The 22,966-nt window shown below is 31.0% G+C and overlaps 3 protein-coding genes across 10 annotated transcripts; all 3 read left to right on the plus strand.

Annotated features, from left to right (window-relative positions):
• The first annotated feature begins 1,740 nt into the window (after positions 1-1,740).
• Positions 1,741-6,560, plus strand: LOC18599915 (uncharacterized). Its single transcript, XM_018120833.2, has 5 exons — positions 1,741-1,862; positions 2,015-2,088; positions 5,227-5,300; positions 5,970-6,040; positions 6,150-6,560. Exons 1-5 carry the CDS (start codon positions 1,794-1,796, stop codon positions 6,396-6,398), a joined length of 537 nt encoding a protein of 178 aa, XP_017976322.2. The 5' UTR covers positions 1,741-1,793; the 3' UTR covers positions 6,399-6,560.
• Positions 6,561-10,672: 4,112 nt separating this feature from the next.
• LOC18599918 (uncharacterized) lies at positions 10,673-15,129 on the plus strand. Of its 4 annotated transcripts, XM_088806675.1 has the most exons (6): positions 10,673-10,874; positions 11,797-11,850; positions 13,549-13,640; positions 13,766-13,812; positions 14,165-14,226; positions 14,745-15,129. In XM_088806675.1, the coding sequence occupies exons 3-6, from the start codon at positions 13,587-13,589 to the stop codon at positions 15,023-15,025; spliced, it is 444 nt and encodes a 147-aa protein (XP_088662801.1). In that variant the 5' UTR covers positions 10,673-10,874; positions 11,797-11,850; positions 13,549-13,586; the 3' UTR covers positions 15,026-15,129. The 4 variants fall into 4 exon arrangements, with proteins under 4 accessions (XP_088662801.1, XP_088662800.1, XP_088662803.1 ...); XM_088806674.1 differs by having other exon boundaries at positions 10,673-11,850; XM_088806677.1 differs by lacking the exon at positions 11,797-11,850.
• A 563-nt stretch (positions 15,130-15,692) lies between these two features.
• On the plus strand, positions 15,693-22,909 carry LOC108661860 (uncharacterized). Of its 5 annotated transcripts, none has more exons than XM_088806669.1 (7): positions 15,693-16,252; positions 16,701-16,818; positions 17,557-17,671; positions 19,174-19,247; positions 21,594-21,667; positions 22,307-22,380; positions 22,488-22,909. In XM_088806669.1, exons 2-7 carry the CDS (start codon positions 16,784-16,786, stop codon positions 22,740-22,742), a joined length of 627 nt encoding a protein of 208 aa, XP_088662795.1. In that variant the 5' UTR covers positions 15,693-16,252; positions 16,701-16,783; the 3' UTR covers positions 22,743-22,909. The 5 variants fall into 5 exon arrangements, with proteins under 5 accessions (XP_088662795.1, XP_088662797.1, XP_088662796.1 ...); XM_088806671.1 differs by having other exon boundaries at positions 15,698-16,252; positions 17,512-17,671; XM_088806670.1 differs by having other exon boundaries at positions 15,700-16,252; positions 22,491-22,909.
• Positions 22,910-22,966: the final 57 nt, after the last annotated feature.

Below are 22,966 nucleotides of genomic sequence, written 5' to 3' on the forward strand. Positions count from 1 at the left end.
CTTTACGATAAACATCTAATCTAAAATAAATTAATAATAAGTGGAAAGACTTTTGTTATATTTAAGTTCTTAAAATTATTTAAATTTAATTGATTGAATTTTTTTTGTCACCACTCCAATGTTTCTCCTCATGTGTAGAGACCACGGACTTATCATTTGACATAAATCAATGAAAAGAGAATCTATGGAAGGGACAAGGAATAGGGGCCCTTGTTATAATTATATGTATAAGCTTAATTTAACAGATGTAAGATTTCTTTTCTCAATTCTCACCTCTTCAATAATACGAGAGCATTAAAGTGGTGATAGTCTCACATCTCTTAAATTGGGGTACCTTATCATACAAATATAACATGCCTACTTTACTTATTACAAATTAATTTTAATTTAGACGTTTGTCCTAAAAATTTAACAAGAAATTAGAGCATGTGTTCCCTTATTTATTGGCCCATCTGTGAGTTTCTCTTTTGTAAATTCATGCCACGTGATAGGTTTATGGTCCTTACACATGAAGGGAAGTTTTAAAGTGGTTATAATCCCATATTAGTTATATTGGGAGGTGTATTGGACGTATAAACATAACAATGGTCCATGATCTATTGCAAATTGGTTTTAGGTTGGAGGTCCATCTAAAATTTAATAAAAATTTAGTATCGTACTAGAGCAATCACGTGACATGAATTAACAGAGGAGGGATCCATGGAAGAGCCAAAGAATAATGCCTGCTTTGATATCATTTTGAATTTTTAAGACAAGTATCCAACTTAAAATCAATTGTAATAAGTGGATAGGCCCTTGTTATATTTATATGTCCAAAATATTTGTGATTTATATTTATATGTCCAAAATATTTGTGATTATCACCTTTTTAATACTTCTCCTTACATAAAAGGATCACTATAACCTATCACGAATTTTTAAGATAAGCATCTAACCAAAAATCAATTGGCAATAGGTGGAAATACATCCAATTTAATAACATGTTAAATTTTTATTAAATTTTAGATAAACATTTAATCAAAAATCAATTAGCAATAAATGAAGAGACTCTTGTTTTATTTATATATTCAGATACTCCAATTTAATAGATGTGGGACTATCATTATTTTATTACTCTCTTTCACTTAGAAAGATCACAAACCTATCACGTGGAATAAATCAATCGAAGGGAGACACACATTAAGGCCAACGAATAGGGACAACGCTTAACTTTGATACCATTTTAAATTTTCAAAACGAACATTTAATCTAAAATCAATTGATAATAGATGTAGATGCCCTTATTATATATTATATCATCAAGATAACTCTATATTCATAGAAATGAAACATTATCACTTTGATACTTTTCTTTACATGAAAAGATTACGTACTTATCACATGACATAAATCAATAAAAGTAAAACCTACGAAGGGGTCAACGAGTGGGTAACACTTATATTAATACCATGTTGAAGTTTTAGGACTAATATCTAACTTAAAACCAATTGGTAATAAATGGGGAGACCCTTGTTATATTTAGATACCCTTAAAACTCTCAATTTAAATTGACATGGGACTATAATTAATTTAATATAATAAAAATCTCTCGAGTTATTATCAATTAATTTTAAAATAGAAACACGTCCTTAAAATTCAGCTAATGATCTTACTATTTGTCTACATGATACAAGAACTTTAATAAAATAAAAACCCCGTTATGAATCGTGACGTCCTCTATATATACAACTATCCACACCTCTTATAATAAAACTCTCTGTTCCGTACAAGAAGAAACTCAAAAATTCACAGCAATGGCAGTAAACGTAAATCAGTCTCCTCTCACAATTGTTAAAACACAATCATCGCAGATCAAGCAAAGGGTGCTTCAAGAACCCTATTCGTTCATAATTTAATTTCTCTTTCATACCCCGACTACTACTACTACTATTATTATTATATCGATGCTGTTGTTCATTTGGATTATTGTTAATTTTGTTCCTGACTGACGCCCGTCTTTGCTTTCTTGCCCCAGAAGAGAAGGAGGCTGCAGGCATGCTGTCAGGTGGAAGTAATTAGAGATGAACAAGAATGTAAAGAAGCGCAAAGGTTAGAAGAAAAATGCAAAGCCATTTCAATCTGATCAATTATTCCAGCAACTCCGCCTTCTTTAGTAGTTGACCTAACAACCCGAATCCCAACTTGCAACCATTTCTCCCTATACAGAAAACCCATCCCCAGCTTAATTCGCTTCAGCTTGATGTTTCAATGAAAACAATGAGAGCAAAAAGATTTTACTCATATCATAAGCCTTAAATTACTTGACTTCCACCCCATGATTTCTTTTCCTAGCTCCTCCGTGGCTTATTATTTGGTTTGGTTTAGAGAATTGAAAGCTTTGATTTCAATTTGGTTTTTAAAGTTTTTAAAAAAGAGACCAAACTGAAAACTGAATTTTAGTAATAACAAGTATTATATAAGGTTTATAATATTTTGATATATATATATATATATATACTATAAATAATAATATTTTTACTAGCAGTATATTTATTTTGTGCTTGTAAGAGTTTTGTAGCGATTAATTTTTGCTTAGGTTATTAGTAGCTTATTTAAATTCTTATGTTGCACTTAATTGAATTGTTGGTATTTAACTTGAACGCTGTGGGTCATTTTAATTTATTAATTAATTTGAATGTTAAATTTAGAGTCTGTTTGGTGTAGTTATTTTTCATTTACAAGTTATTATAAAGTTCTTATGAAAAATAATAGCTTTTAAAATTAAGTTAAAATTATTTGGTAAACCGTTTAGTAAAATAAATTATATATGCTCTAATTTTGATTAAAATTATCATAACGGATATTCATATAATCTTTAATCACCTAATAAGTCAAAGTATAATAAGAATACTTATATACGATTTTAGATATTAAATCAAAGAAATTTATAAAGAAACGAAATAATTCTTAAACTTGTATAGTAGTAATAATATTAAATATTTTGATGAAGAAGAGAGAAAACTTTTAAATAGTATCTGATTGTAGCTTTAAATTTTGAGTTTTCTTTTCTTTTAATCTTTGTAAAAATAAAAAAATCTTAAATTTTACAAATCTATTGTTAGGTCTTCTATTTTTTTTTCTAGTAGTTTTTGTAAAGAGAGATAAAGGAGATGGAAATAGTGATTTTACGTTGGAGAAGGATGATTTGCAGAATAAGGGAGAGAATAGGGAGATTGATTGAGAGAAAGAGGTATTTTCTAAAAAGCTTAAATGTTTTTGAGCGAAGAGAAGAGAAAACTCTTATTTGGAGTTTTTCTTTAAGTTTTTTTTTTAAAATTTATTCTTTATAAATAAGTTATTTTTTAAAAGTTTCTCAAAAATCTTATTTGATTTGAAATCTGTTTTTATGAGATAGATAAGCTAATAAAAAAAAAAATCAAACAGGCACTTAGTAGAAAATGCCATTAAAAAACTAGTAGAAACATTTTTTAGGCTTATTAAAAAGGTCCAATTCGGACAAGAGACCAAAAAAAATCAAATTTATTGTATCAATTATTTATTTTCATGTGGTTTTTGTTGAAATTTGATTTTTTTTTAAATTACGTTTTAAGACAATTCAAGCTCAAGTCCGACTGATAATATTTTTTTAAAAAAAAAATTACGTTTGAAGCAACATTTTTTATTTGGTTTGGGTTCTTGATTGGATTCTCCATTGCATGTTTTCTTTCGTTTTTGTTTTTTGGTTAGAAAAGGGGTTGTTTTGACATATGACAATTTGGTTGAACTTGGGATTATGGGTTAGAGAAGATGTGCTTGACAAATTTTTGAGTGTATGTTGTTTCTCTATACAGAGCAGGTTTTTAGGTAGAGGGTAGAGAGCTTTCTTTTGTTTCCTTTGCTTAGGTTTGGGAAGGAAATTGATATTCACATTTGTGAAGCAGTTTTCCCATGCAATTGTATATGTTTTTTATTTTGCACAAGTTAGAGGTCTTGTGCCACTAGAAGTTTTTAACAAACAGTTAAAGATTTCAAATGACATGGTGACTTAGTGTTAATAAAATCACATTTTAAAAAAAAAGTCAAACCGATCATGTCATGCGAGTCGTACCTATCTTCAATTTAATTATATGCTTTAAAAGAAGGATTAATCCAAAAATGGAGTCGTCTACCAATACAACTAATTGGAAATGTGGGTTGGTGTTATTTTTTCAATTCCTATCATGTCGGGTTCTGGTAAGTTCTAAATAGATTCATGTTGAGTTGGAGTACTCCAGTTATTCCAAGTTTGAGACACCCTTTGGTATATTTTGAGGTTGAAAGTGGCTTTTGAGTTCACAGCTCCATATGCCACACCTCTCAAATGAAACACAATCAAAATTTTTGACAGTGATTTCCAGCTTAGCTAGATAGCTATACATAACATATGCATGTTTGAATATATATATATATAACAACTAGATAGCTATTTAATTATTTTCTTAAAAAAGGTAAAAAAAAAGAAATGAAATAGAAAAAAAATTGAAACTTATGATTGGTAGTATATTTTTCTCTGGTGTATATTTGTTTTCTTATTCAAATTATAATACTAATAGAGGTGTTTATGAATCGAGTCACAGTATTAAATATCTCCCGTTAAATGTTAAGTTTAAGTTTCATAAAGTTTGCATTTAGTTATTTTATTTTTAGAAAATATAATATTAAGTTAATATTAATATTTTAATAATTTAAATATATTTTTTATTTTAATATTAAAGATATATTATTTATTAATATTAATGGAGTTGATTCAAACCCAAAAAATTCATGGCAAACTCGACCCAAATTGAATCGAGCTCATGGGCCTGGGTAGATATCCTAGAAGCTAACAAAATAGAAGATTCACACCTTCTTCTCTACTGGGCATGATATAATTATATATGAGAGAAGGAAAATATTAAACAGAGAAAAAGCCTTATAATTGCAAATTTACAATCATATATCTATGCTCTCTTCAAGTAGGTATTACTAACTTCGATTGAGTTGAAGTAGCTCATGTCAACCTTTATATCACATGACAGAAAAATCATGAAATTAGAGTTATCCATCCCCAGATGAAAAAGATACACTCAGTCAAAATTATATCCATGTATATATATATATAATTATAATTATATATAATTGTATACTAAAGAATATTAAGAACAAGTGCATTTTCTTCATATACAGTGATCGGATTATAATTAATTTGTAACTTCAATCTGTCTACAGTTCATATGGTTCCTTTTCGAGAAGAGAAAAACAGAAATGTCCATCTTATTCTTCCTCCAATGGCATGAAAATAGGTGAGTTTTATTCTTACATTGAGAAGTCAAAGAGGTGGACATATTAAGTCATTTTAGGTTTTGTTTTTCGGGATATTCCTTTTTATATTTAGTTCCAGTTCTAGGTCATTGTCTTTCAGATCAGTTTTGCTTAAAATCAATCGGGAGGGTTTTCTAGTTCTTTTGCTTTCGGGTTCGAATGATTTCTGATTCAAATCATTCTAGATAGGTTCTAGTCAGTAAATTTAATTGTTTTGAGTGTGTTATTTCAAATTCCAATTTCTCTTTATCTTCTGTTTACTTATTTGGTTTTCTACTTAATTTTAAACGTTAAATGCTTCCATAACTTACTTTTATTCAGCATTGACATATACTCAACCAAACTAGTAAAAACCCACTTCGGTTGGAATTAATGTTTTTACAAAAATTGGTTCGAATAGCTCAAAAGCAAAGCATGCATCCACTTGCACCTTTCAATAATTAAAAGTTATATGTATAAATTAGTAACAACGTGCATGGTTTGAGATTTCGTTTTCAAAATTGGGTCTACTGCTCATAATATAAGCAAGACTCTATTTATCTACCTATTATCTTTCATGAAAAAAAAACTAAAGATTGAAACACACACATACACGATTGCAATTTTTTTTGTTTCTCACCTTAATCAATTATGAAAAACTGTGTACACAGAAAAGCGGCCAGCAGGAGAAGAAATAACTGCACAAGCAAAAAGGAGCGCCCAGCCCAATTCAGGCCTTAAGGTATCGTATGACTAATTTTTATTTCTGAGCCTCCAACTTGTTAGAACATTATGTTAAACTATAAACTTTATTTGTGGTGTTTGAACCTTTCATTTGCCTGCCCTAGCAGAAAGCAAAGAAGCGCCTAAAGAGAATGAAAATTGAAGTGGCAGAGAGGAGAGGGGAGACAACGTTGATGATGGAGTTGCTAAAGAATGAAAAAAAAGAGACGGAAATTGCTGTTGGAAAGATTCAGAATGATATTGAGAGAATGAAGAGAGAAAATCTGCTAAAGCTCGAAAAGGATGAATGCACCCGACAATTTGTTAATCATATGCTGGTTATCTTTGAAGCCGAGGACAACCTCATGGTTGATTAATTATCGACTTCAACTATTGGACGAATAAAAGTTTGTGTTTATCAAGCAGTATACACAGAAATCACCATGTGCTGCTTGATAAGTGTCTCTGAAAAGTTCTGGCTTTGTTTCTCTGAGGACCGTGTTTGCTGCTGCATAGTAAAAATCCATCCGTTTGGGTCACCATTTCTACTGCTTTTCTTTTCCATGACAAAACATTATTGCTCCTACTGTTCACCCAACCTTAAATTTTGACTTGATACAATTTTCTTTTTTGCACTTAGCTTGACTAAATTAGTAAAAAGAACTGGAATTCGATTATTAATGCAAATAAATAGCAAAAATCGGAGCGTTGTACAAGGCAGCTGGTTCAAAGAATGGACTATAGCAAATCAATCACTAGATTAACCAAGCAACAGGCCTATAATTGTAATTGTGGTTCAATATCAACTAGGTCGGCTTGGTTTACAGGCCTAACCATCTAAAAATAAGTACATCAAGGGATGGAATTTGCTTGCTAGTTGCTGCTTATTTGCTTAGGACATAAGGCCCAACTCAGTTAACAAACAGCTTGGGCTTGAGTTCAGTTGGGTGCTTCAGGTTCGCCGTGGTAGTTCAAAGCTTGGGCGAGCCTTGAGAAACTCAATGGCCTATGTCATGCTACGGTGACGTTTCACCTAAGTTTCTAAAACGTGGACCAAGTCTCTTAGATGGACTCGAAGTCAAAACCTTTTTAGCGTTGTTATGTTCACCTAATTGTTTACGCGACACTCACATCTAGGTCCCACGCTCCTCTTGCCAGAAGGTGGTGCTCCGAGTCATAAAAGAGGCGCATAAATAACTTCCCCAACTATATATTTGGGGTGTTTAAGAGAGTTCATATTAATTTTTGTGAAGTATTATCTGTTTTGATTCACTAGTTTTATGATTTTATTCTATAAAAAGAACCTCACAAGTTGAATGTGTTGTGAATTTTTATATTTTTAGTATCATTATAATATATAATCGATGTAAGATTTATGATTTTTAAGTATTATCTTGATGATGTGAAATTTATGTCCACGCGAGGATAGTTAATATTCAAGACACTAATTGTTAAAATCCATATTAACCTTTGTGAGTTATTAACTGTTTTAACCAATTAGCTTCATGATTTTATCTCACAAAAAATATCTCATAAATTAAAAATAATATAAATTTTTATATTTTTAATATCATTCTGGTATATATATCGATGTGAAATTCTTAATTCCTCTTTTTTCTTGTTAAGAATTTCTCTTCGATGTTTCTCTTTGTTAGAAACCTATCTTTTACCTTGATAGATCTCGAAGATACAAAATTTGTACTACTTTTATGGTAATCTTTATATGTTTCTTAGTACTTGTATTTTTTGAGCTACGGTACAGCATATTCATAGGGGTGGCATAGGCGTTTGCTTACTTGTATATAGCTAAAGTCTGGTACAATATAAGCGTAGGGGTGGCCGATGCTCTTACTTATATATATATATATATATATATAGTTACGTATTTTCCTAGCAAGCCATCTTGACCACGACAACAGTATGTTGGGGATCTTTTATAATTTAGAACCATCATCTAGCTTCTGTTTTAAATGTCTTTTCTGATAAATTGTTTAGGTTACTTTAAGATAGATTCCACTTCCAAAGCTTTAATTGTTTAATAAAGTGGCCGGGTTGTTTGCTGTTACCAGCACCTACCCTTGTTGGAGCATCAGCAATCGATTTTCACTATCACCTTGTCACAAGCCAACATCTGATGATGGGTTGGATCGGAGGCAGAGGGAGGGGGGCCTAGTAGGGGCCCCCGCTCTCCAAAAATTCCAAAATTTATATATTTTATTTTTAAATTTTATATTTATTTTTTAAAAATTTTATAATTTCAACTTTTTAAATATTAAAATTTTCATTTTTACCCTCTCAAACTTCAAATTCTAATTTCGCCAATGAGTTTGATGATCCCATCAGACCAAATGGCAGAATCAAGAGATTTGCTTTGGTCAAATTTATGGCCAAGCCATCGGATAGAAACCTAATGATTGGCGCCATCGAATTCGAGGGATATTAACATTTACTTGGTTATGTTTAGGATTATGTGTTTCTAACCGAGCTAGCAAGCCCCGTCTTGACCTTGGATGATAACCATCTTGGCGGCCCTACTGGCTTTTACTACGTTCTGTTTTTGCCCTTTCAAAATTTTTTCTGTTTTCTTTTCCCCCCATGACATAAAACTTAGGAGGGTATCCGGTGATGGGTCTGTATCACCTACTAATTCCAATTTAAGCTAATTAATGCCTTTAGTCCTTTTGAATTTCACTTTCCCTATATAAAAAACCATCTAATATCAGGAATTGTAGCAGCGTTCCACAGGCAGGCAAACTTAAGCTGGAACTCAAAATAAAAACTAGTAAGACTTTGCGTCCTGATGTAGCAAAACTGCAAAGACTTGAATATTGCCTTCATTGACAGAAGCTAACTTGAAAGTGTTCTTGGACAGTCAAAGAACGGGCTGCAGGCCTACAGCAAATTATCACCAGTATTTTTTTTTCGGGGGAAGAATTATCACCAGTTCTCTATAGATAGAAAATTATGGACATCCCTGGTTCACATACATAACCAATTAACCATCTTTATTTTCCAGCTGGCCCAATTAATCGATGGTTAGGCCTTGCAGCCCACAGCCAAAGTCTATAGTCTACAGATAACAATTGCACTCATTCGTAACCTTAATTTTATGTTTTTTTAAATGAAAACATTAAGCACATTTAATTCGTCGAATAGATAAAAATAAAATAAATTAATTATTACGTGAGAATAGAATGAAATAAAAATAAAATATAATAAATATTATATAATTTGGTATGATGAATGAAATAGAGCAGGAATGATTATTATGACTTATTACAGTATTTGACTGGTGATAATAACTTTGAAATAAAAAAAAAATATAAAAAGATAAAATACATTTTATTATATAAATAATTATTTTATTTTATTTTATTTTTAAATATTAATATTTTATTTTTAAATATTAATATTTTATTTATAATCTAATCATTAATATTATAAAATACTAATGTTTTATTTATAATTTAAATATTATTATAATTATTTTTAAATTATTTTATTTTTAAACATTAATAATGTATAATTTATTTAAAATATTAAAATTTGATTGTTTAAATATTAATATTTTATTTATATTTTAATCATTAATATTAAATATTATCATGATTATTTATTTTTGTTTTATTTTATTCTTAAATATTAGTAATTTATATTTTATTTATAATATTTATAATATATAATTTAAATATTAATATTTGATTTATAAATTAATTATTAATTTTTTAAATATAAAATATTTTATTTATAATTTAAATTTTATTATGATTATTTATTTTTATTTAATTTTATCTTTTAAATAGTAATAATTTATATTTTTAAAATATTAATAGTTGGTTATTTAAGTATTAATATTTTATTTATAATTTAATCATTAATATTATAAAATACTATATTTTATTTATAATTTAAATGTTATTATGATTATTTGTTTTTATTTTATTTTTTAAATAATAATAATTTATAATTGATTGAAAATATTAATAATTGGTAATTAAATTTATAATTTAAATATTATTATGATTAAAATATTATACTTTTAATAAAATTTTAAATTCAAAATATTTTATAATATATAATTAATAACTTAACCTTTTTATTATAATAAGATTTATTTTTCTCTATTTGCATTTTTCATTTTTTAATTTAAATTTCACTTAATAATTTAAAAATTAATATTTTAAAAAATTAATATTTTTTATAATTTAAATATGTTATAATTAAAGTATGAAAATATTAATATTTTTTAATTTTAATTTAAAATATTAATTTTATAAATTTAAGTTTGTAATTTTTAAAAATAAATAAAGATATTTTAGTTCAAAATATTTAAATTTTATTTCTATAAATGTGAAATAGTTAATATTATGAAAAAAGATGATATTAGCTATTCTAAACTTTTGTCTAATTTTAAAGAATAATTATTTTTTAAAAAATAATTTTTTTTAATAACAAATCAAATAAAAAAATAAAATTTTATAAAAAATAAAAAAAATACTTAACTATTCTTCTTACCAAACAAGACCACCTAAGGATAAGGACAAAGGTTACATCAACTACTGTTAAATTAGGGGATCAAAAGTCAAGAGTGAAGACCCACCTTTCCAGTTTTCACCAAACTTGTTATTTGCGCAAGAATATTTTATTAGGAACTAGCACGCCAGCTCCAGGCCTCGAGTGCGGCCTATAAATAAACCTCCTTCCTGGCAGCTTCCTCGAAGCCCCCTTGCTCTCTTTCCTGGCAGCTTCGTCCTCCCCTGTCTCACTCAGTTCGATTCCTTTTTCTCTTTTATCAGAGTTTAGAAGCCGATGATTTAGACGCTTGAATCTCTCACCGTTCTTTTATACATATGGTGAGATATCTGCTACAATTTCAGTTTCACTTTCTTTTCCTTTTTTTTTTAATTTCATTCATTTATCAATAACCAAAAAAAAAAAAAGGAAGTTTTACTAAGATTTCAGTTTCACTCTCTCTTTTTTTTTTTTTTTAATTTCATTCATTTATCAATAACTAAAAAGAAAAAAGAAAAAGGTTTTACAAATTGAAGGTTGAAGCTTAAGTGTTTCAACTTCCAAGTGATAAGGCAAAGCTTTTTCTTCCACTTCTTTTGCTACTAATATTTTGGGTTGTTGCTTCTTACCGGAGGCTGTCTCCGTTTGAATATGTGGGCAATTTCGATCAGTCCTATAAGCCCCATCATGGTCTTTAAGCTAGGACCGATGGCAGGGCTTAGACCATAAAATGAAACTCTTGTGCTGAAGCAAATTTGTGTTACGTGCTGAAGCATAAAATGAAAATTATATTTTACACTTATTTTATCTTGAAGCCAAAACCCTGATTTTTCATTAACGTTAATCTATAAATATCCTCTTACCCTTCTGGGATATGATATATCTTCTGTTGATCTTGAGACTATACAATATTTATATATCACTTACATTCAAAGAAAAAGTTTATCTTAGATAAAATTTAATTCTGAAATGAATGAACTTTTCCCCTATGATATGAGAAACGGCTGATATGTTGGCATAGGCTGTAGGTTTGAATATCTCTAATTTATGATTCCATGGATTTTGAAAATTCTGGCCTTACTGCTATGCTTAAATTTTTTGACTAATCCCTAAAGTTATGTTAGGCCCTATATTTTTATTCAAACGGAAGTATTGAAATCAACTTAAATATCACTTTTGATAAATTATTGTTCGTTGAACACTTTTCATTGGATTATTTTCAATCGACATTAATCACGATGGTGACTTTGTTATCATTGTCAGCTATCGCTCGATTTGTGTAGACTTTTGCAAGGGTTCGTGCGATCGATTGATGATGTATGTTGTCTTTTTGTTTTTGCTTTAACGAAGTTTATGTTTAAGTGGAGCTATTTACCATTTGAACCCATCATTTCATCATTGAAACATGTTGCCTATAATGAAGGCAAAACTTTCGCTCCCCAGACCCTACAATTTAAATGTTGATGATGTTTATCGGCAATCGTAAGATTTCTAGAGAGTTGAAGCAAGTGATCGCGCGATGATAGCCCGTTGCTCCATATTTAATATACTTTTGCAACTGTTTGCATATTAATCAATATATTGGTTTTTTTAATGAATTAATGTTTATTTATGGCTATATATTCCATCGTCTTCGTGATAAAGTCAAGCTTTCAGCCTCAATCCAACTGCCAACCATGATCTCTCTGTTGGCAGTCACTCCATTTGTAGGTACTTACAGCTAGCGATCGCACGATATATGGACCTGTACTTCGATTTTCATATACTTTATGCAAGTTTTCACACGATGGATCGATAGCAATGATTAATGTGTTTTTAGAATCTTCGATCTTTTGGTGTATCCTAATGCATTTTCTTTTCAGCCAATGAAAAAAAGTTAAAAAAAAAAGAAGCAAGTTGCTAAGCATAAATCCACATCATTGATTCATTTCTTAATTTATAAATTCTTCCTTTCTGAACCCCCCCGCCCCCCCCCCCCCCCCCCCCCCAAAAAAAAAAAGAAGAAGAATATTAACACATGATTAACTCTTTCCTGCTTTTGTATATAATTGCACAAGATTAACGGAGAAAAAATAAAGATTTGAGCAGACCATTTATGAACCTTCAGAAGAAGAGCAACAATATTAAGCCAAATTCAAATTTTGATCATTCACCAAATAAGTATTTAATGGATTTTAAACCATGTTGAAATTGTTTTATAGTGAGGGCAATTACAAAGGTCATGAAATCTTTGGTTTTGTAGCCCTTTTCACTACAGACAGAACATGAATGAGTTAAGCCATGTACTTGTAATGGAGGTTTTTTTTCCTCTAATTTTTTGAAAAATTTGATTTGGTTTATTCTTAAAAATGGAGACAACGAGAATCTAAACTTTGTCCAATTAGTTAGCATATATATTTCACAAAAATTATCATTCAAAATCTTATGCTAACTAAATTTTAATGTGACGTTAGAATCTGATGATTATATGTTGTTATTGTTGTGCACTGAAAACAAAAAAGAATATATTAATAGTATTCAGAAATTGGCCATGTCCTTTATTTTTAATTTACATTTAAAGTAATTTAACCTCCTTATAAGCTTAATTAGGCATATTTCCTCCTTTTTTTGTCCTTATAAATAAATAGTAAAAGGATTTTGTGACCTCTAAACCAGTAAACCTCTATAGCTCTACCTTCAAAGCACGAATTAAATGACATATGAAAACTTATTCTAGCCTTCGATAAATGAAAAAGTGTGGATGGTCATTTAGGTCAACATTTTCAATTGACCTCGAAATAATGTTGTTTTGGGATAGGGTTTGAACAAATCTTGCGTGTGTATATAACTTTATTTAGTACTATTTTTAGTAGTAGTAGTTTCCAAATAATCATTATTGTGTGTAATTTAAAAAAAGGTAAAAATACCAATTTTGACAAAAAGAAGAAAAATAACTTTTAAGAATTTCAACTCTTACTTTGATAGTAAATAAGTTGAAGTCACGACTTGTTGATGCCTGTCCATCCTTATATAAAGGCAGAGCATTTGATTGGAAGGCTTCTATCACGGAGAGAATGACCAGAGGGATTGCAAAGATTCAAACAAAATCAGGGAACATCAAGCAAAGGGTACTTAAAAATAATCCCATTTACTTTATAAAGTTTGTTCAATTCCATTTCATACAAAATCCGTATATTTTTTTTTCTGTTGATTTCTAGTTAATTTCTCACATATCTTTTGATTCTTTCCCCAGAAAAGAGCGGGCATGAAGACGCTGAAAAGAGGCGAGGCACGGAAAAGGTTAGTCTGAGAAAAACGGCAAAAACAGAGTTGCCCATATTTCCTTTGGGTTTTTCTTTTTTTTTTTTTTTTTTCTTTTAGTCACCCATATTTGTCAATGTTAATATAATCACATCACTCCCTTGTGAATTGTGAGTAGTGATCTAAGTATAAATTTTGATTTAAATGGAAAAAAAAATCTTAATTTACAACATCAGATCATACTTGATTAATTTTAACGATAAATAACAAGAGGTTAAATCCTAAACTATTTATTTTTATAATTATTTTTCTCAAATGATTTGTGAAAAATAAAACACACATCTTTTTCCCCATTGAATTCCATTTCCATAGCTCCACTTTAATCTTTCAGGTCATATGGGCATCAAGGCAGGAAGAACTTTCCATTTTCGAGCAGGGAAAGCCGTAGTCTCGGTAAGATTAATTTCTTCCTCCATCCTAAAAAATTGTTGATATTTTCTATAAGGATTACTTGTTTCAATAGACATCCTTAATTTAATAAATATCTTTTGACGTTTTAATTAATTGTAAAAGAGGACTTTGTTAAGGAACAAACAGGCAGGTCACATCCTTGAGGGGGAAAATAGCATGGTCTACGGGCCCAAAATAATTATATGTCTTTTTGTCTTCTCTCAAACAGTGGCTACTAAACTTTGATACTTTATATGTAGTTAAATATAAATATTTATATTTGTGGTACCTAGACTACCTACTAAACATGGTCGATAAAGGATGTGTACCTCAAAAGAATTTTCTTATCCTTGTCGAAGTTGCAAGACAAAGGCATGCAACTTTTTATTTTGGTAATAGAAAACCCAATAAAGTAATTATTTAGTTTTAATTATTCCTTAGCTAAAATTCTTTACTGAAGCAATTATGTTTTCTGTCTCAATCAAATTTTTATTTGTTGGCCGTTTGCAAACAAATTTAAGGGAAGAGCCCCAGAGTTGTTGGAAAGAAGCTGCGCCTCCAATCCAGGCTCCTGCAGGTTGAGGTGATGGAAGCCGAATTGGCAAAGATGAAAGTGCTGATGAGGGACTCGGCTGAGTCGCTAATGGCAGCAAGAGAAGCAGCCGATCTGTCCGACTCAGAATTCGCACTGCTCATCAGAAGAAGAAATGAGCTGGTGGATAACCTGATTAGGAGAAAAAATGAGCTTTTGACAATGAAGGGAATTGAAGCTTTCCTGATGCTTAAGCTGGGTTTCCTTTGAATCGGAGAATGAGTGAATTAACCTTATTTTAAAATGTACTTCAGCTTGACGTATAAAATTAATAACTGCCGGAGTGCCAGAGACTTGACTTGTCTTTCATGAAATCTGTGTTTGCTTTTGCTGCTGTATCATAGTATGCCAAATTTCTAAAGTTTAGGCATTGACATAGGAACATGTTATAACCAAAGCCCCACGCTAAAACATTAAAAAAAAAAAAAAAAGGAAAAGACCTTTGCGTCATTTAGGGAGGGCTCCCAAAGAAGGCTAGGATCTGAGGCATTGGCAAATGAGGAGACCAAAGCCAACAGTAAAAAAATGATACGAGGAATTGAACACCTTTCATTGTTACAACCTATAAGTCAGCTTTCTAGCTTAATTTTTCGTAGTTTTATTACTTGTTGAGGTTTGAGAAATTCTGATTAAGAGCATGGCAATTTTCTAGTTCAAAATATCCTGATTAAGTAGACTAGATAAGCATTGTATTTTTCAAGCCAAAGCATAACGTGCATATCTGGTTGCTTTCAAAATTCATTGTCCAAGACCACAGCAAAGAGAATTGATGTTGCAACTAAAGCTGTCTATGAAGCCCTGCCCAGTTGGAGATGGGCCTACACCGAATAACCGAAGAGGCCCGAAAAACCTAAGCTATGAATGGGACCGATATTCTTTGAGATAATCTGTTTCTTTAGGGCTTCATCTAAGACCAATCTCTGATCTTCACTCTATGGCTGCACTTGAGCATTGAAAAATACAAAATAAACAGCTTTTGTTACGTTCACGTCTTCTTTTGTTAGGAGCAAAAATGCGGGTCCCACATCTCCTTTTGCCAAAAGGAAAGACATCCGCTTGCTCTTAGTCAAAAAGGAGGCGAGTGAACAGCTCCTCCACTATAAAAGGGTCTGACAGCAAAGAAATTCAGCGATCATTAGCTGGGATAAGGACCCACTTCCGAGGTTCAGTTCTTTCTCCAGTTATGAGATTTCCCTCTGTTGTTTGGTTTGAATCTTGTTTACACCGAAAAAAAAGGAGAAAAAGTCATCTTATGCAAATTAAGCGTTGAAGCTGTGGTGTTAGTTGGTTGAAGAATGGTGTCTGCAGGTGGAAATTGTAAGCTATGTCCGCCCTGAATAAGGCCTTTTTAGTGTGTTCCTGGCAATTACAACTCGGGTTGCCCTGTTACCGGAGGCTAACCCTGGTCGGAGTGTCGGCATTCAATTTTTATATCGGGTTTGTCTCTACCCGAGATTTTGTATATATATTTTTGACTAATTGATTAGTGTACGACTTAAAAGTAAATTTTAATTTTTTTCTTTTTAATTATAAAAAAAAATATTAAGATCAAATTATCTATAAAAACCAATTATAATATGGATTGGTGGAAAAACAGAAATATGAACTTTTATGAACATAATTATACGTTCTTCACTAGTGCAAAATTTCCAAGCAAGCCCTGCCCATCCTTACCCTCGTCTTTATGATAAAAGTTAAAAATGTTTCTTTTTCAAGGTATTAAAATTATAGAAAGGAATACATGGAAATCGAGATCAAGGAAGGAAAAATCAACCCAAAATTAAGCATATATATATATATATATATATTTGAAAATGACAATTTCATTTTAGCAACAAGAAGATTTCAGCAGATCATAGGCTAACAGTTCCTTAATTTAAGCCAGGTGGGGAAGAAGTGAACTGTTAAGGTAGAGACAAAACTCTCCCAGACTGGCATGCGACGGGGTGCATATTCAACGAAGGCACAATGTGCGAAGCTGACATGCCAAAGAAAGCAAATAGGTACTCTTTTATGACTCAATGCTCCTCTACCTTCTGATTTGAATATCTTGTTTGATAATGGTTTAGGGTTGTCAGATAGATTTTAAAGCTTTTCTTTTCTTTATTTTCCATTTTTTGGTTAGCAATGGTGCACGCTAAAGCAAATTAACGAGTAACAATTCTAGGAAAAGCAACTCCTACTGCATCCGCCATTAACAAGTTAATGACTCAACGTGGAGCTTCATTAACTTTAGGAAATGGCTGAATTTTTCTTTAGCACCCACATTAAAAAAAAAGGTCATATGATATTCATCCATGTTGTGCAGTTGTTTCAACTTGAATTATTCGTGAATCTAGCACCCTAATGGTGATTGGGGATGGTGACGTTACCTTTTAACAAGTGTCTAATATTACTTTTTTTTCTTTGAAAGGTAAGCGTCTAATATTACTTGATGAGATTAGGTAGGAGTAAAATAAAATACTCTAGAAATGGATTCAAATCATCTTCCTCTTACATGAATATTTTCTTTAATGTAGCTTCAACAGTTGGCTGGGTTCCTTACAAATATGCATATGATAGATTAGGATACTTTCTAAACCTTGCAAATCAAACCCCTGAATATTTTCTTTCACACAGCACCAATAATGATTAGGGAGGGTGATGGTACCTTATAAATGTGTATCCAACATTACCTTATGATATGTCATAAACAGAGTCAGGATCAAGTGCTCTCAACATGAATAATTTTGTGAACCCAGCTCTATGGTGATCGAAGATGGTGATGGCAGATCAATGAATTTTCAAAAATTTTCCAAAAAAAAAAGGCCAAGAGAAGTTCTATCCGTTACAACCATCTCTCCTTGTGATGAACAGGTCATTCTCCATCAATAATATACATGATTATCTCAGTGTTTTTTATTTTTTTTGTAGATAGGGTTATCTTGATGTCAATATCGTGCGGAAACACTAGATCACTGTGGACTTGTGCTGGTATTTGCCTTATATTATAAATTGATGATGCTTGTTGCATGCAATTCGGTTTAGTTTAATTCATTTCCCTGCAGCACAAGAAAGAAAAGAATAATAATAATAAGAAGAAACCATGTTTCAGGTAAGGGATCACTTTCGGATGATGCTGTATTAATAGCTAAATGTTTTCAAATTGTAATAAAAAAGACTAAAGATTAGAAATCCCGTAACTTTCAACTTAAGAGCCCATCAATGGGCGGTTTTAATTATGATTTGTCAATTGTCGCAAGCAGTCGGACGATTTTCGACAGACCTGTGGAAATGGCGCGCGATGAATCAGTAGAGGTAGCCGCCTCCTAAATGCCAACGACAGATCATCTCCCTCTAGATTGGATGAGACTGCCTCAATCAAAAGATAAGATAAAAAACTTTCTAAGAATTCAGTGTGTAATTGGAAGGAAAAAAATATTGTTTCTGTGTGTGTCACGGATTGCATCAGATTAGATGCGGCTAAATCCGTCCATTACTTATTGGATCTAGCCAAGCAGGCCGTTGCCCTCCTTAACAGGCTAGATTTGAATTTCGCTTGAGTCGGCAGGATGAGTTTGATTGGCTTTGCCACAAAATTAATTATTCTTATCATTGTTTTAACCGACACAAAACATATAATAGTATATACAGGTATGTACGCTGTATGCATAACGCATGCATGTATAATCAGGTATTAGTCAAAATTGCTCGGTCAAGTATGTGAAAATGGATTTTGAGGGATGTGAAAAGAAATCTGGTTTGATATATCCTTAGGTGAAAAGAGGAAAGAATAAACCCAAAGGTAAACATGTGTCAAAAAGATAAAGAATTGTCTTCGAAAAATCAGATAACATTGCAATTAAACTGTGAAGCAATCAAATCTAAAAGTTTTAACTCATTAAGCAAAAATGGGGTCGAAAGAGTACACTCATAACTTTGACTTTTCCAAGTTTGCTTTTGTATTGGAATTTAAATATAAAAATTAGATTTTATTTTATCTGCTTATTATCATACATTAGAAACCTGTGATGATCATCCTGCTATTTGTTTAAATGATGTATAAGAACTTTTGTAAAATAAAAGCCCTCTAAGTCTCTATATATACTACACCCTCGATGCCACTTTTCAGTCAAGGAAGAATCTAAAAAATTCACAGCAATGGCACTAAACACAAAGCAGTCTCCACTCACAACAGTTCAAGCACAGTCATCGCAGATCAAGCAAAGGGTGCTCAAAGATTCCTATTCATTCATACTATTACTTATTTTCATTACTCAATTCTACTACTAATATTGTTATTATTGTTATCATATCGTTGCTGTGTTCATTTGGATTCTTGTTCCTGACTGACGCCTGCTTTACTTTCTTGCCCCCAGAAGAGAAGAAGGCTGCAGGTATGCTGTCAGGTGGAAGTAATTAGAGATGAACAAGAATGTCAACAGACGCAAAGGTTAGAGAAAAATGCCAAGCCACTGCAATCTCATCAATTATTCCAGCAACTCCGCTTTCTTTAGTGGCTGACTAAACAACCCGGAACCCAACTTGCACTGGTTTCTCTCTATACAGAAAACCCATCCCCAGCTTCGCCTCAGCTGGATGTTTCGATGAAAACAAAGAGAGCAAAAAGGATTTCACTCAAACCATCAACCTCAATTAGTTGGCTTCCTCCCATGATTTCTTTGCCTAGCTCGTCCGTGGCTCATTATTTAGTTTGGTCTAGAGAACCAAAAAACCCCGAGCTTTGGTTTCAATTTGGTTTTTAAACATTTTGACCAAACTGAAAACTGAATTTTAGTAGTAAAAAGTAAAGGCTTATAATATTTTGGTATATATACTATAAATTTTTTTTATTTTTTATTTGTAATATATTTATTTTGTGCTTGTAAGAGTTTTGTAGGGATTACTTTTTGCTTGTGTTACTAGTAGCTTATTTAAATTCTTGTCTTGTACTTAATTGAACTGTTGGTATTGGACTTGAACTATGTGGGCCATTTTAATTAATTTGAATTTTAAGTTTTAGTAGAAATTTTTTGGAGGTCGAAGTGCCCTATAGTTGTTTGTATTATGAGTTTTTTGTTAATTTTATCCCTTAATCCAAAGTTGGTTAATTTAACCATGTATTATGAGATTTTATACAATCAAATCTCCTCCCCCAACGTCGTTTAAATTGACTGTTAATGGTGTTGATGTGATTTTAATATGTCAGATTATGCTGATGTGACAATGATCACATGGTACGTTCGATTTTTTTTTTGCGAAAATGTTTTTTTCCATGTTAGTTTTTTTATGTTATATCATAAAGACTAAATTAAATAAAAATATAGAATACATGAATTATATTGAACAAAATTATAGAGTACAATGATTAAATTAAACAAAATTATAGAATACAATGACTAAATTAATTGTTGAAGTACCTAAAAATAATGTTTATATTGACACAAGATAATAGTGTATCAATTAATTATTCTTCTTTGGTTTTTGTTCAAATATGATTTAATATAATCTTTGGGATAATTTAAGTCCGGCCCACCACTTGCAAAAGCTTTTGGTTGTCTTGCCTAGTGTTGCTAATTGTTTGTCGAGCAGCTCTTATTTTTTTTGTAAGTGTATAGGGTTACTTTCTACCAAAATTAGTTTTCTTATGTCAAGAGGAATCTTTTGCCACTCTACTTCAAGACTTGTTGTGACATTTTAATTATTGGCTCAATAAATAAATCGTTTTTTTTTTTAAATCCAACCCATTACGTACATGATCTTCACTTTAATTATATACTTTTAAAGAAGGATTAATCCAAAAATAGAGTCCTCTGCCAATACAATGAATTGGAAATGTGGATTGGTGTTATTTTTTCCGATTCCGATCATGTAGGGTTATGCTAAGTTATAAATAGATTCATGTTGGGTTGGAATACCAAAAATTATTTGAAGTTTGAGACTTCCCTTGCATATTTTGAGGTTGAAAGTAGCTTTTGAGTTCACACCTCCATATGCCACACACCTTTCGAATGAAACACGATCAAATTTTTTTACAGTGATTTCCAGCTCAGCTACATAGCTATACATATGCATATACATGTTTGAATATATACTTATGCATATATATATATGATGATTAGATAGCTTGTTAATTATTTTTTTAAAAATTAAATAAAAGAAATGAAATAGGCAAACAATTGGAACTTGTGACTGGTAGTATATTTTTCTCGTGTATACTTGTTTTATTATCCAAGCTATAATACTAATAGAAGTGTTTATAGAATAAGTTGAGTCAAGCTTAATGAATCTCTTTTTTAATGTCAAATTTAGGTTTCGTATAGTTCATCATTTAGTAATTTTATATTAAAAATAAATGATATTTTTATATTGATTTTTAATATTTTTAATATTAAAATTAATATATAATATTATTTATTAATATAAAAATATTTAATTGAGCTCACTCAAACTTAAAAGTTCATGTCCAACTTGACCCAAATTAAATTGGGTTCATGGGCCTGGGTGGATAATCTCGCCCTTGCACACCTCTGATGGTACACTCCTTTATTATCTTTTTGTGTGCAACTGATAATACACTCCTTTATTATTTTTTTGCTAATACTATTTATGGTATTAAACAGAGAAAAAGCCTTATGATTACAAACTTACAATCATAAATCGTTGCTCTCTTCAAAATTAAATCTGATTTTGTCACAGCAACCAGGTATTACTAATTGTAAAGTATAGAAAAGAACAAGGGCATTTTCTTCGAATATACTGATCGGATATTATATTTGTGACTTCAATCTGTATACAGCTCAAATGGTTCCTCTTCAAGAATAGAGAAACAGAAATGTCCAACTTATTCCTCCTCTAATGGCATGAAAATAGGTGAGTTTTATTCTTAAATTGAGAACTTAAAGAGGTGAATTATATCAGATAATTTTGAGTTTTGTTTTTTGGGATCACTATATATAATATATAATTCCAGTTTTAGGTCATTTTCTTTTGAAATCAAATTGGCTTAAAATCAATAGGAAGGGTTTTCTAGTTCTTTTGTCTTAGTTTTTTTGTGTTTGGATTCGAATGATTTTTTATTCAATTCATTCTGTATAGGTTATAGTTGGTAAAATGTTTAATAAACGTGTTGGACAGGTTTAATATGAAATTCCAATTTCTCTTTGTTTTCTTATTACTTATTTGGTTTTCTACTTTTACGTTAAATGCTTCCATTGATTTTGTTTTATTCAATATTGAAATATACTTAACCAAAAGCAAAGCATGCTTCTACTTACACCTTTCAATAATTAAAAGTTAAATGTATAAATTAGTAACAACGTGCATGGTTTGGGACTGCCTTTTCGAAATTGGGTCTACGTACCGCTTATGATATAAGCAAAACTCCATTTATCTACTTATACTTCCATGAAAAAAATAAAAAATAAAGATTAAAACACAGGACTCGATTGCAATTTTTTTTCTTTCCTCTTAATCAATTATGTAAAACATGTATCACGACTGTGTACACAGAAAAGCGGCCAGCAGGAGAAGAAATCATTGCACAAACAAAAAGAAGCAGCTCTCTGCCCAATTCAGGCCTTAAGGTATTGTATGACTAAATATTTATTTCTGAGCCTCCAACTTGTCAGAACATTTTCTTAAACTATAAAATTTATTTATGGTGTTTGAACCTTTCATTTGCCTACCCTAGCAGAAGGCGAAGAAGAGCCTAAAGAGAATGAAAGTTGAAGTGGCAGAGAAGAGAGGGGAGACAAGGTTGATGATGGAGTTGCTAAAGGAAGAAGCAAAAGCAAAGGGGATTGCAATTGAAAAGATTCAGACTGATAATGAGAGAATGAAGAGACAAAATGTGCTAAAGCTCGAGAAGGATGAATGCATCCGACAATTTATTAATCATATGCTGGTTATCTTTGAAGCCGAGGACAACGTCCTCATGCTTGATTAATTATCTACTTCAACTATTGGACGTATAAAAGTTCGTGTTTATGAAGCAGTATGCACAAAAAACACCATGTGCTGCTTGATAAGTATCTATGAAAACTTTCGGCTTTGTTTCTCTGAGGACCGTGTTTGCTGTTGCATAATAATAATACAAATCCATCTGTTTGGGTCTCCATTTCTACTGTTTTTTCTTTTCCATGACAAAACATTATTGCTCCTACTGATCAC

This window comes from Theobroma cacao, chromosome 5 (genome assembly GCF_053813885.1).
Source record: "Theobroma cacao isolate CCN51 chromosome 5, ASM5381388v1, whole genome shotgun sequence".
NCBI lineage: Eukaryota > Viridiplantae > Streptophyta > Magnoliopsida > Malvales > Malvaceae > Theobroma > Theobroma cacao.